General features: G+C 27.0%; 1 protein-coding gene across 1 annotated transcript in view; it reads left to right on the plus strand.

The window, feature by feature from the left end:
• The window catches only part of LOC132945825 (atrial natriuretic peptide receptor 1-like), a 340723-nt gene that overhangs the window by 2429 nt on the left and 321743 nt on the right, over window positions 1–16551 (plus strand). The window contains 2 exon segments of the mRNA XM_061015608.1: window positions 13950–14124; window positions 14211–14419. Coding sequence (XP_060871591.1) covers window positions 13950–14124; window positions 14211–14419 — 384 coding nt within the window.

Raw genomic sequence — 16551 nt, forward strand, 5'->3', positions numbered from 1 at the left:
TTATTATTGATATTTTTATAATATAATAAGGAACTTAAAGTTCTTTCTTTATTAGTTATTATACTTTTCATTAACTATCCCAAAAAATCAATATAAACGTTACCTGCTCTACTAATGTAAAATTAAAATAACTGAAAAAATAGGTCATTGCACACCTTATTGTTATGGCAATGATTATAGACCAATAAAATATTCAATAACCTATATACGTCTGTGGTGAAAAGATATTATATTATTATTATATGTATTGGTGTGTAATTATTATGAGTAATTCAGTCGATATCTCGTCGAATGACGAGACAATTGTTTGGACTTTTGCTCAATCATACAAATTTAATGGAATCCACTATTGTTTAATTGAGTACCTATTACTCCTTTTCTCAAAAAAAAAAAAACAAAATTGGTTTTTATTTTGTATACCTATACCAAAAATGCTAGAATTTGTAATATTGAGACTGTCGATAAAATCAAATATTAGAACACGACAGCACTTTATCTATATTATACACTTTGAAAAACTTTTTGCCATAAAAAATAATACCAATACATTATTGTGAAATGGATACACTTCGCTCCGAATCCAAAACCGACCTATATGGTTAGCAGTCATCATTCGAGATAATATTGTACCTATTGGCGATGTGCCGATGTATATCGTGACCATATTATCTTCGAATAGCTGTTTTGATTAGCCTCCAACCAGTGACAATAATGAGCACAGTTTCACTATTTACGTAGATATCGTGGTTTTTCTAGGTTTTACCATACGATATTTACTCGATAACCACCCTCTATATAATAATGATGCTTCATAATATAGGTTTCCTGTGTGCGTGTTATGGAAGTTAGTTGTGTAGGTGCGTTTCACATGTGACACTGCGTTTATAGGACGACACCTCGATAATGTGTGGGCGAGTATATTATTTATGTAATTCTGGTTTGAGCGATGAGGTCCGATTCGGGTATCAAAAATTAACTCGAAAGGGTCGGAAACCATTGAACCAACACAACATAAAGTGATAACATACAGTTCAAACATTTTATCTCGGATTACGAAAAGTTGTATTTATTTTTTAAAAAAGTTTTAACAAACTTTTTTGAATGCCTTTAATTTTTTTAGGAATTGATTATGGTCGTAAAGAAGCCGAATACATCTGTTATTGGCGTAATGCATGCATTGTGAATAGGCACTGTAAATAAATTGTATAATTTAAGAATAAAAATAGGGTGAGCACGTTTAAAAAATCACCCTGTGGCTTAAATATAATTCACAACACACGATATAGGTACTATATATTATACTAAAATACTATATGAGCACTATCGTGAAAATGTATGTACTCGCGAATCGCGATTAGTAAATTTAAAATGTTTTTTTACGAATAGGGTAGGTACATAGCAACCGAACCGTGATAATTAATGTGTTTACTTGTTTTGTTTTTTTTACGTATAAATAATTTAAAAAAAATTGCTTTTCTGTGTTTCGGAGCATCAGTAATTGCATTATTTTAGAACATTTTTTTTTCTTTTCACATTGTGCTCGCGACTCGTCACAGCTTTCGTTTCACGCAAAACCCCCTTAGATGTTGGACCGGCGTGCCGACGGGCTGCAGTTTATTTCGCGTTGTCGCGCGCCATCGGAAGTTTTAATTGCAATTATGGCAACTTTGGAGCCAACTGCATTGGCGGAGATTAAAAGACACCTCATAATTATTTTACTTGTCTCTGCGGAACAACAACGTGTTATTTCTATGGCGCAAACTTTATATTACAGCGAAAGGTTTCGATATAGACGGCTACTGTAATAATAATACACAAACATTGTAAACGTCGCGGGCCATATATTATGTAGTCCGAAATTCTAAACTTGTATATACGAAATCGTTTTACTCGAGATTTTAAATTTGCAATTTTATGTTTACACTCGTGCGGCGGCGGTTAATGTCGTTATATTTTATGATTTACACAGCATTTCTCACTGTCTGTTTCAACTATATAATATCGCCGTACAACTGGAGGGATTATTTTTCGGCATTATTTTTGAGTTGTAGGCATTTACATGTAATTCCAAGTCAAAACCGTACACAGCCAAGCCAACCTATATCTTCGCTACAGCTCTGGAAAACTATAATAAAGTGGAAAAGTTTTACTGATGAAGATTTCGATTCATTTCGATTAATAAAACTAATTAATCTCACGTTTTGTAATGCTGCAGTAGACGGTGTGTCTATATTGTCATTAATTTGTTTTATAAAATAATAGAAATAATCAATGTTGTTTTTGACTTGTTTTAGCCTTATCCCTGATTAGGACTTATTGATTTTACGTCTTATAGTATTTTGGTTTTAATATGTTTTCTGTCGATACATCTTAAATCATGTCTTAGTATAAGACTTCTTGAACATATTTCGTCGCTTTTTCGATTTTGTTATGGGAATGTCAACGTCGATTGAGGATTATTATATGTTTTTTCTCTTATGACGGGGCTGAAATAAAAGTCGACTAAACATCCATAAAAGTTCAAATATCAATATTAAAAAAGAAAAGTTCTCAAAACTAATAATATAACTTATGTATTTGATAATAGGATTTTAACTTACATGCCGTCTCAGTTGGTGATCCTCGAAAGTATCATATTATAAAGTTTTTATGTTTCTTATTTGTCAGTTAACGACATTATAGCTACACAAAAGTTATTATTTGAGAGTTTCCGAACGGATATGTTTTTAATTAATTCATATGAATGTGTATTCATGTATAATAAATAAATAGTAATAGTATAATATAATCCACGCAGGTACCTTTAATAGGTGTAGGTGCACTGTAATTATTGCCATTGAATTATATTATACTGCAGGTGTATAGGTACATAATTAATAATTAATATGAATTTAAATAAGATTTATTTTGGGAGTTAAAATATAATTGCGATGAATTTGTTGAATTATACTTAAGTTTAAATGGGTATAAATGTATTCATTTATGTCTTTTATTTGATTCAATGAATTTAGGGTGTCTGAAATATTTTTACACTTGCATATTTTTTAGTTATTTGATGAATTACTTTATTAGCTTAAAGTAAACGAAATCATCTCACGTCACGAATTAATAAGCGAGTATAATTTTGCATAATTTTACATAACTTATGTAGCTTAAACGTAAATTGATTATTTTTGTTTCTTCTTATATTTTAAATTATTTAAAAAGTAATTTATTTTATGTAATACAAGTAAGCAATTTTCCTTTCATTGAAATTTGTACACTAATATTTTTTAATTAAAAATTAAGAAAAATTAAATTTAAATATTATATTTTTACCGTTTGAAATGCTAAAAATGTATAACGTTTAAAATAAAAGTACTTAACTTTAATCTTTATACCTATTACCTAACCTACTACTCGCGTTCTCGAAAATCTCGGGTAACATACGGGTATTTCTTTACCAGTAGGATTATTATTGGTGTTCAGCGTGAATTACACAATATTTAACGACATAACACATTATGTTTTTATAGGTAGTATACGATTCATCCGTAAATGTACTGCGTCAGTTTGCCACTAATTAAATTATAAAATAATAATATATTGATAATTCTTATTCCTAGCTAAATATAATTAAATTCAACAGTGGATATTATAATTGTTTATGCTATATTTTATATTATACTACTATACACGCATTTAACCTATTTAAATTGTTGATAGTGTTTTCTTCAACCCAATGTCAATAACACAATGTTAACAATAATAGAATAATTATTGTAAGTATTGTTTTTTTTTTAAACAAGAACTATTTTTGTATTTCTTTGATTTGATTTAACCTACGACACACGTACTTTATACATTATATTATTATATACATACATTAATACGAATATTTGTGTTGCAAAAATTATGTAGAGCAAACTACAAATATTAACAAAAAAATAATTTAATAGAATTTAACTCTCAATAGGTTTCAGAGAAAATATATAAAAAAGTTGAAATTATCTTAATTATTTTAAAAGTTGTATATACCTACTTACTTACAAGGTACTTAGTTTAAAATATCAAACATATTTCAATGTTTTAAATAGACAAAGTAAAATATTGCATATAGGATTAGGCTAAACAAATTCGTTAAAATAGAAATGTTTGAATATATTTTGATGTAAGTAAGAATTTTTCAATTTCATAAGTATATGTATTCAAATCAGTGTTTTATTTTTAATCATTTAACACGGTTAGAACATCTTGTGTTATATTACTAATGTATAGATGATAGATCTTAATCAAATATTTAGTTTAATCGCTAGAAAAATTTCTATTTACGTTTTGTGAATCTATAGTCCTTCTGTATTTCTTTCTGCAATGTTTAGTCATCACATCTATTCAATAGTATCACAATATTACGCATGATTTACAATCAATAAAATTGTATGATAATATTATTGATTATTTGATTTTTATATTTACGTTTTATTTATGTCTTAGGACAAAATTAAAATAAACTCAAACATTACAATCGGTTTATATATTAAAATTTTATATTATACATTTATACTACTATAATATGTCAACACAGCATATCAAGTACAATGCCATTTTATTGAAAATTGAAAATATCTATAAACCGAACTTTTTTATATGGAATAAATCTTTAATTTAAATGTATTGTAGGTATTAATTAAATAAAAAAATAAACTTTGTGTGTACTTGTATTTTTGTGCTTAAATATATTTTGTGACTATTTCAACGTATGTGTTACACGGACATAACAAATGTGAGTATCATGTCCTATTTGCATTTAGTTTACGTTTGAATATTCGTTAGTAAGCATAGTAAGTTGTTTAAACATTAATTTAGTAAAGGAAGGTGAGAAATATATGTGTGTTGTTTCCATGGAAATGTGCAGTGTGGTCTTTATCATTTAAAAGATTTTAGACCCTTTGTTTGTCTATTATTTTAAAAACAAATCTAAGTAATATAAAATGATTGACAATAAAAACATTTAAATCACCAAAAACTCATCTCTTAAAAAAACACTTAGGAACATCTCTTTGTTTTGAAAAATGCTGCTGTTTACTTATAAAACTACAAGTAAAGTATTCTTTTTATTTTGCAACGAGAAACAGTATAATGTCATACAATTTGTAAAAATACAATTACCTGAGTAGATAATTATTTATAAAAAAAGTGGGTAAGTGGATGTCACTCTGCTGTACAGTAGATTACAAGTGGGTCACTGTAATGAGTGGTGTTAAATTTGAATTCAATGATATAATATCATCATTGTATAAGAAAAACGATTCTGAGCGAAAATGTTCAGTCAGCCAATGATATTACGAAGTATATTTGATGATATTATTGTGAATAAAGTAATTTATAAATAACCTACTTACGCCGAGCCTTGTTTTAAATTTTGAGCTATAAAAGTTGAACATTTTATACATTTTTAACTACAAAATAATTATTAAATTTTCAATTTGATAAATTTTGTTAAAATTCGAACTTTAAATGTTTATAAAAAAAAATCTGTGCCTATGTATTTTTAATATTTTTCAAATGTTATTGTAACAATATATCAGGAGCCTTGAATACATTTTCACGCTTTTTTACCCAATAAATAAAATTTTATTGATACAGTTATTCGTTTTTGAATAACAATAAAATAACAAAACGGCTACATGAGAAATCGAGTGAATATCCAATATTGTAAAAATATGAATTTCAAACGCTCATAAAAATTTAATTTAATTTGCTTGGAGACATTTTTTTTTGGTAAAGGTAGAAAAACTTTTGAATAATCTTCTATTAGATTTTCAAATCTTAGATTTAAAAAGAAAATTTTTTATGAATTCTCAATTCAAAATAATTTGCTGATTTTCGAGATTTTTCCGTATTTTGTCAAGATTTGAACTTTAAATGCTTATAAATAAAAACTGTGACTAAGGATTTTTAATATTTTTCAAACCTCATTGTAACTATATAGTAGGAGCCTATATTCATATACCTGCGGGGGATAGTATCCTCTAGATACTGTTACTCAATTTAATAATTTCAAAAACAGTCATAAAAAATTGTGCCTAGGTATTTTTAAGATTTTTAAATCGTTACAAAAACAACTGATGTAGCATCTTGTACAAACATTCTATACAATTGTCATATATCTCTTAAAAAAATAGATTCAAAAATTTAAAATGCCTAGAAATAGGGTAAAATTTTTAATTAGTTTAAATATGTTGTACATTTCATTGTGTAGGTATGAAAAATGATTATTTAAGAAGTAGTGGAATGCTTAAAGTTTCTACGATTCATATTTTTTTAAATAATAACAAAATAACAATAATTATCAACTTAGGTTAGGTAAACTATTTTTAATTGAAAAACAATAGTTTTATCCGGGGTTTTATCGAAAAAAAGCCGAAATTTTTATATTACATGTATATCACAAAAAGAGCCAAATTATTGTGAAAATTTGCTGTAATTTTTTACTATAATTTTGAGTTATAATAATCAAAAAACAAAATCGATTTTGTCAAAAACTGTTTTTGTGTAAAAATTCTTGTTTTTTTCCTAGTTGTTATGGTTATTTTTAAAAGATCCCGAAATTATTTACTTTTGATCACAAAGTACCAACTACTCGCTACCAGAAACCACAACAATTTAAAATCAAATCATTTTACTGCTCCTAAAGGATGACAGACACATAAAAAATACACACCATTGTAAAACCACTCCAAATTTTGTCAAAATTATTATTTTTTACAATGAACTGTGTTATTTTTGTGTTTCTGAAGACACTTTTATACCAAAATAAAATATGCATTATTTGTGAATGGCTTTTGGTAACAAATAGATTCTCAGGAATACTTAAACAAAATTGACTTACAAAAAATCGGTTTCTTTTAGTTTTAATTCAAAAATAAATAGGTGAGGGACTTGGATTATTTCTAAATATTTATATTACAATTTTTTCGACATGATATTGTAATCATCTAAATATTTTAGCTCTTTTTGTGCTATTTATAAAAAATTTAAATTTTTGACTTTTTTGTTGTTTTATGTATAACATTTTTAATTGTGAATAAAAAATCATAGAAATTAGAAATGTAATACAAGGTTTATCACAAATTGTTCTTACCACAATGAAAACATATCAAAAATACATAGTGACAATTTTTCTTTTATAAATGTTTAGAGTTATAATGTGGACGACATTGAATATTCAAACGTAAAATAATAATTTATCCTCAAACTATTTATGGGAATTTGTGATTATTCAAAAAATAATAAGCGTAGAGACTTGAAATATAGTCTGACCGTCTGCCTCCGTTCAGAGTAGTTTTTCGAATGCATCATTGAATTACAATAACGAGATACACTAGACACCTACTATACAGCAAAGTAACTTACCAAGTTTTTCAATATATTTACAATTTTTGTATATTAGTAAGTTTATATTATAGTAATATCTACAAGAGTTCATCAAATAAAAAATTAGGAATTTTTCAATGTTTTACTATACTTAGTAGTTAGTAGTTAGTTAATGTTTGCACATTATGATGATACAAATTAATACAATAGATACAAATTAATACTAAAACTGAAATGGTCCTAATGTTTATATACAGATAAATTAAATATAAATACAATTTTCTATGACATATTATTGTATTAAAGAAATTAGAACACACGTCATTTGATGGCTTTGCATTTTGAAACGTCTGTCTGTTATTGTTTCTTGAAATTAGTAAAACATTAAATAACAGTATTACTGTTAAAACTATTCTTATCTATTATACAACCGGAGGTGGACTGGCTATTTTTGGTCAGAATGTAAAATTAATTAGGGGCCAGTATATTTTTTTCAATTTACTAAAATTATGAAAGGGTTCTACATTATAGTAAAAGTTAAATTTGAAAAAGGACCCGACAGTGGTAATTGGGGCCCGGATCATAAATACGAATAGTGGCCTGGGGTGTTACTTGCTTAGCACTCTGGACCAATCCACCCCTGCATATAACTATTCATTTTATGGATCTTATCCGACAAAATGTTCAATAGTTATTAAAAATGAAATAACAAATTCACAAAAGCTTGGTAGGACAATTTAAAACTTTGACAAACTATATTTTTACTGAACAAGGTACAACGTCATAAATTCGTAAACAGCATTTTCAATTATTGTGATAAATATTTTGATGCAAATAAAAACTTAGAATGCATTCAAAGACTTTTAAATTAATAATATTATACTATTTCTTATAAATGCGTAGTTTTAGAAAAAAACAATTTTAATAAACGTTGTACCTACTGTAGGTTTATTAAAACTAAATTTAACTTATTATTATTTTGAATAAACTGTAGTTGGTAATTTGTTATTAGTAAGATTTAGTTTTTCTCAGATTTTAGGTTCTACAGAATTACTTATGGATTAGGTAATATTTAAAGAAGACGTAGATTGTAGGTAGTTAGGCACACCTATACAATATCGGCTATCATTGATATTTGTTAAATTTGTCTTTGATCACATTTTGATTTTAACGAATACTTATAATTATTATTCAAACGCATAGAAACTATTTATTGTACATTTATTTAATTACATACATTGCGGTGAAGTGTGTGTTTTTTGTTTTTCGAATAACAGATAATATCTGCTTTTTTCAATAGGTACCTATATTTTATTCGATTATAAATGATGTAGGTACCAATGTATATTAGTTACTCGTATATTATGCCAATAACGATTTCAAGAGGTATATTCAAATTAGCCTTACAATTATTGGACTTATAAGGCTGACTGAAGTACTTTTAATATTCAGTATTATTTGTACTATTTATAGACATTGGGTAATATATATTTTGAATTTCATATGAGCCTTCAACTGTTGCCATTACTATGATAAATAACTATAAGTACACATACATTATGCAAATAGATGAGTGATGACTATCGGAATATAGTTTGTGTATACTGTACATAATAAAATATATCATACGTTATTAGTATACAAAATCATTTTTTACTGCGAAGTTAAATATATTCAATATGGTTATCTAATATGACAAATTAAACTATATACGTAATAATAATAATGGTCCATACAAATTTATATAATACTTGGTGTCCACAATAAATAAAGCTGTGAAGCTGTAAATTATATTTTGTATTTTTATTTAAAATATTATTGTTTTATTCGTCCAAGTGAAAATATATATTTTATTTAATATTATGTCAATTAAAACAACTATACAAAAAATTATAGAGTCTAATACCTTTTAGTTTTTGAGCGGCGTGGATAATTAGTGTTGGGTTTTCTAACCTTTATTTACGGGGATAGTGAAATTTTAAACTGTTACCCAATACGACGTATATAATATGTAGCACTCAGCACATATGATACTTAAAAAATGCCATTTTTGAATTTCACCTTCAAGTTTTTGAGTTAAAACTACGGAAAGCAGAAAAATAATAGTGAATAAACATAAGCATGTGCTATTAGTACAAGTCTGTTAAGACCAATATTTGGTGTCCCGGGGCTTACTCAAGAACGTTATTTGAAAACAATGATTTGTTTTTAGTCAATAGTGCTTATAGACATCGGTCACATGCCACATTGATCCATATAATTCAAGCACCAGTACATTTTAGGCTGTACTATTATAGTTTTGCTATAATGTGTGCTTGTTTTCTTTTTGTTAAACTTCACGATAAGCCAAACTCAAAAAGTTTCATGTACAAACGTACTAAAATAACTAGATTAGATTGAAGAGTCGAAGGTTTGTTATATAAATAAGTGCATCGAGAACTGAAATATACACATAGGTACTTGTAAGATCGACAAAACTTCCTCTCCTAGAACTTCATGTTATAAAATACTTATTTAGTAACTAGTCAGTAGTCACCATTGTCACTAACAAACACTAATAAAATAATAAAAAGTACACTCGTAGTTTGCACGATATATAATATATAAACGAGTGAATGAGATTTTTTTTTGTAGGTGACTTGGAGATATTATATGGACAAAGGATATACAGAACATATTATTATATCCTAGCAAAATTAAAACATAATAAGCGGTCTTATTGTGTTTTACTATTGTAACTTGTACGTTGGTATTTATAAATATTAGTCGTTTTTAGAATAATATTGTAAGTGAAAGTGATTTTCAGAAAAGCAATTCAAAAGTATTATTTATATAAACTAGGTGTTATTCAATCATTTTAGTACTAAATATTTTATAATAATTAATAATAAATAGGAATAATAAAAAAGTTAACTAAACTGTTAGAACAGTTTACAATAATTGAGTATTGATGTTACATATACAACTCGTTACTGTTAGATTAATATATCTAACCGTATATTATATAAAGAGTAAATACATATTATATTTGGTTTTGGAACGAGCTTTTAAAAATACCTAGTAAAAACATCTATGGTTTTTTCCTGACGAATTCCATTTAATTTATAAAGCTTTTTACTGTTTATTTCAGAGCACTATAAATTTAGTAATGTTTTAGTAAATAATTGAAAACGAAATCATATAGATGTACTGCTTTAAGTTTTAAATGTATTTAAGCTAAAATGTAGGTGGTTAAAGAATTAAATTTACAGTCTTAAAAGTTAAAATATTACATATTATTATAAAACAAACTATAAAACATTGATAATTATTATATTTAAACACAGTAGTTACCTTTATTGGTTTTTTTTTATCGGTATCGGAACAGTCATAATTTAAAATTATATGAAAATAAAACAATTTGAAATGGCTTAAGACGAGCAATATAATACGTCATAAACTATAGGTAGGTAGGTACCTACTAAGGAACCTATAGTCACTACTTACTTTAATGGCATTACCCTACATACTGTAGTCTTGCGTTTATATATTCGATCCAGTCCATGTATCTTGTCCGGCTCTACTAATAAGAATTGCTTTAGTACGCGATTGAAATATAGTGTTTACGGGATTAATATTATCTAAGTACTATTAGTTCTACAATGTTCAAATTGTATGAGACTTAATTATTTTTACTCTGTACAGCCATATAAACGTAATTGTAAAAATGTGTGTGCGTGATATTATTTTTAATTAGTTTGCACATATTTTATCGGAGTTAACCCCTATTATTTTATTATATTTTTTAAAGGGTGTATATAGCATACGAACGTGGTAGGTATATTATAACATTAACGGCATTAACATATTTGAACAGTATTTATAAAATAAAATCTATGTCCAACAAACTGTAGTGAACAATTTAGATTTTTGACGAATGGTTGGCCGTTGGTGTGACTTAGTGGTCATTATGGAAAATTACTAATAACTATTTAATGAACGTCCAATAAATTGTAAGAACATACAATAATGTCCAACAAATGGTCAAAAAAGTTGTTGAATAAGATTATATGAAATCTGTTACTCACGTGCCACTAAGTTCAAGGATGTAACTAAATTGTCTGATATTTCATGCAAGCCATAATATATTATTATTGTAGGTTGAAAAAAATTGAGTTAACCTAAGATTAACAATTTTACTCAAAAACATAGTATAATTAACATTGTTATTTAGTTGTATGCTTACTATATTTATAATAATGTATTAATAAAAAGGTTTACATTTTCAAAATATTTTAAATTTATTTATTAAAACGCAGTTAATTTGTTATTCTTCTATAAACTTTTACTGATATCAGTAATATTAATATTAAATAATATATTATTATGATAACAAACAAATAACGATTTAATTTTTTTTAAATGGTCTTACGAAGAATAATATAATCGTAACGATTTATGTGAATAAAATAATGATCATGGCTTACAGTTAAATATAGAACCTATAATAAGATTTAAATAATGCAAATATACAACATTATTTTTTACTGTGGTATTAGTAATAATAATAATAATATGTTTACAAGTGTCCCGTTATCGAGTTCATTTCGGAATATTATTTATCTTGGATTAAAGGAAGACTAAATAATATTATGTAAATATTGGTTACATTAAAACTGCATTAGATACTAGAATAATAGATTTATACATAGTGTTAATGTAAGTTAAATTATGTTTAAACGTTTTCTTTGAAAGTTACATGTTGTTCTCTAATACATGTTTTCATAAATCCAGTGGACCATTTTACCGGTAATTATTTAACCAGTAGCGAAACGTGTGGGGTAGCTTGTCCCCTTTATTCTCTTCAATTGTTGTTTGAATCGACTAAACCAACCAATCAAGCAGTTAAGTCGGTTATATTATAAGCTGTAAAATAAATAATGATTTATTCAAATATGTATCAAGATGGAAAAACTATAACTTATTCCATTATCTGCTGACTATTAAGCACATAGGTATACCTATTTACGACAAATCTGTATGCCTATTAATTGTTACAAATTGAAAATTGTATAAAATGTTAACAACATCGTGATTATTACTTATGTAAATTTACAATTTAGGGCAGAAATTAGATACGAACAATTCAATTTAAACACCACGCACGTTATGCGTAATGGGCAGACTGTTGTTTTGGGCGAGTTACTTAAGCGAGTGTATTTAAATGATATAAATGTTGTATTATATTTATGTTGCCGTATTACATTTGAAAGCAGTGACTTATGGAATTGTAATGAGTGAAACTAATTTATTATTTATAATAAATCATATTTTTTGTCAAGTACTTCAAACGTCAAAGGCTTATAAATTAAATGTTAACAAGTTATTTTCAAAATATTGCGTGTATATATAACATTGTAATATAACCCAAGGTTTTGGACTAAAAATTAAAATAAATAAAACTTTTATTTATTACAGACGAACAAAGACATTTTTAATAGAACTTTGGAATTAGTCAATGACACAATTTAATAAGTCAACAATTAAAATAATTTTTAACTTTAGTAAGAAATAAGTTAAGAATTTTACATTAATACATTTTTTAAATATACCAAAATTATGATACACGCTTACTGTTATAATATTGGTGTATTTAATATTAATTAACCTACTAACCTACGCACTAAACTATGTAAGCCATAGCTAAACTATATTCAGCAGTTAAAAATTGTGTTTTCCTATTGTATAGAAATGTAACCCTATGGTAAGTAAAATAAATGGCATTAAATTATCGATAAAGACACTAAAGAAGACCAGTTTCTCAAACAAAGTATTATTCGATGTAATTTTATCATAATTTTCCTTATAAAAAAAAGTTACATATCATTTTTTGTTAGTTTACTATTACCTAACTAAGATTTATGTATTTCAAATAAAAGCATTTTTTTGTTAAATAACGTAATTTAAAATAGTATATTTTGCATGTTTGTATAAACAATATACACAAGTACATGACACATGTTTCCATTATTTTAATGCATTTTAAGTGATTTAGTTTTATTGAGGTACCTACTTCAAAATTAAGTTCTAAATATTGTATAAAATAATTGTTTAAATAAGACATTGCATAGTTATTTACTTATTAAAATATTATATATTTATAATATGTGATCATAAATTATACTACTGTTAATGATAATCTGTAAATACTGAATTGAATTGTTCTATTAACCTCAAGTGGTTAGGTACTAATAAGTCTATAGTTTATACTTACAAGACAGCTAACAAGGAATATTTTTAGTAAAATATTTTAAAATAACAGTAGGTATCCATTAATTTAAATAAATAATTAATGATATCTTACAATATACATTTATGTAATTTATGTCTAATATTTAAACTTACATTATATAGATATTTATAATTTATCATATAATTGTAAATTAAAAAAAACAATGATTTAATAATGGCCTGGTGTGCGCCGGTGGTGATTACATTACCTATAATAGTTTAAATACATTTAAAAACCAGTTATACGCTTTAAATGGATTTTAATTGATTTTTAAAATTAAAATTTCAACTGTTTTTCAAGTATTTATTATGTTTGTTTTTAGATCTCGTTGCCCGGATGATCAAGTTTTGGAATGCACCATTGCTCACGACGGGTGGTTTTACAAATGATTTTTCATTGGACAAACGAGATCCCAAAAGCAAGTATTTCCTATTAGTGCGTACAGGCACGTTAGATTTCCAGGACATAGCGGACGTGGTGCTCAGCGTTTTAAACAGGTAGCCACTACCGGTGTGGTGTAACTTCCAGCAGTGTACGCGACAACACGGGAGTTAAATGAACGTTTTTGAAAGGGTTTTTTTAGGTATTCGTGGAAGAACGTATTACTCATATACGACATTGATGGCTACTGGAAAGTATCTGGAAAACAGTCTTGTGGATTGATGACAAAAACTCTGGTGGAGATGTTCAAAGGAAATGCGAGTATTAGATACGATGCATTCGATTTGGCGAAAAACCCGCAGAACAACCTGACGGAGAACTTGCGCAACGAGGTCGGTTCTAAGCACACAAGTAAGCATTGCACATTTATAATAATATGCAACATAGATTATATTATAGATGCCAATTTTGGAAATGCTGTTGTTAAGAAATGTCATAACACTAAGTCGGGGGGTAGATAGGTATATAATATATATCACTTATATATAGGTAGGTGGATAGGCGTTTTCTTAAAAATTACATGAGGCATTTTTGACTGCACATTACGTGCGCGCGTTACATCCTGTTTGGAACGATTAACTATATTATACCAAATTCTATGCGTTATGATGAATATAGTGCCACGCCTATAGTACCTATTGCATAATAATAATATCATAACATAATATGCCTAACCATAAATATTGCCCCACATTTTAAATAATAAAATAATATGTAAATTGTTGTAACACTTTTGTAATTTGTTATAGTTGTGCACCTTCTGTCGATGTTTTATTATTAGATTTTTTTGTTTAATGAAAATTCAATTTTTTTAAGATATTACTAAACGTTTATTTTAATTTTGAAACTACCAAGTTTTTACGTTATAATTCCATCGAATTTAATAAAACTTCGAACAAGCTGAACACCAATATTTATTTAATGTTGAACAACGTAAATATACCTAGGTACCAGTTAGTATCATAATTAACTGCAGTCCTATTTGCTTACATTTCACTATACATCCGACATCAACAATTTTAGAACACTTTTTGAATTTCTTGCTGTATTTGAACAACCATTATTTCTATAGGTATGTGGAGATGTTAACTATAACTGCAACTAATATAATGAAGTTCATCGTTTATCATTTTTTATTTTTTACTAAATTTAAGCTTTTTTAATGTTATTTTACTACTATATATTAAAACGCAGTATGCAATTTAAAGGTTATTATAGTTTTAATGTATACTTAACATTCATTAACTATTTTCAATCATAATGTATGATACCTATTACATCATTACCTAACTATACGCATGATATAAACATAAACAAAAAACCTACATACTAAAACGAGTATTATTAAAAGTGTAATATATTCTGCTACCTTTACATGTTATTATTTTATTGACCACCCTTTCATAAATATTTTCTTTATGTCATTTGTTCACGATAATGTACTACACGCGAAATACCTATGATTTGAACAAAACATCTGGTTAAAATATTGCAATTATTGCCAACTACTATGATTGATGTGGTATTGTGATAAATGTGTGATTTAAATTTATATAATATGGGTACATCATAATATATTATTATTTTATTTGACGATGATTTACATAATCATAATGTTTAGGTATGTGAAACACTTTTAGAAAGAATAAAATACTTTCATTTGACATGTAATTGTCTGAATGTGTTTTAAAAGTCTGCATGTGCAGTGGACCTCTGCGTGCCATATAATTATAAGACTGTTTAAATTGCGCGTTGAAAAATGGCAGGGATCACTTTGTAGGTCTTATACATTTAAATGATTCAACAGTTCTAGGTCACAAGTAATTATGACAGTTACAATTACTAAGCCGAATATGCACGACGGTTGAAAGAAGAATTTAGGAAATACTTATATATTAACGAGAAACTAGAAACACTTTTAACTATAGGGCTGTGAATTATTAATGTACTAAAAAAACCATGGGGTATTATGTATACTGTATAGGTAATTATATGCACGCAAAATCTGGGAAACTTTTTTGAAGAATTAAAGTAAATTACACTTTTTTATACTGAAATATTATATGGGTATCAAATTTGATCTAGTCCGGACAAAATCCATGCCCCTCCCCCTAAATTATGTAATTTAAACTTAAGAAGAGAGTCATAGAAATACGAATTTGTATTTAGAACGGGGCAATGTCTTGAATACAATTTGTAACACACTAACACATGTAGTTTTGAATTCAAAACTATGAATTCGTCGATGTGCAAAATCGTGATATTATTCTGCACGGCAGCCCTGCAGTCTACGTCGTTTACCTATAATTACATTAATGGTAGGGGTACCTCTATATATGGCTCCATGGTATAGCTCTATATTGGCTCTGCAACCGGCTACTGCCTATTATAATAATATGCTATATAATACCTACCTAATAATATTATAACGTGTAAATGGACCCTTTGATGGCGGAGTCGGCGGCGGTGGTGTGTCTGTATAT

The sequence above is a fragment of the Metopolophium dirhodum genome, chromosome 5, assembly GCF_019925205.1.
Source record: "Metopolophium dirhodum isolate CAU chromosome 5, ASM1992520v1, whole genome shotgun sequence".
Lineage (NCBI taxonomy): Eukaryota > Metazoa > Arthropoda > Insecta > Hemiptera > Aphididae > Metopolophium > Metopolophium dirhodum.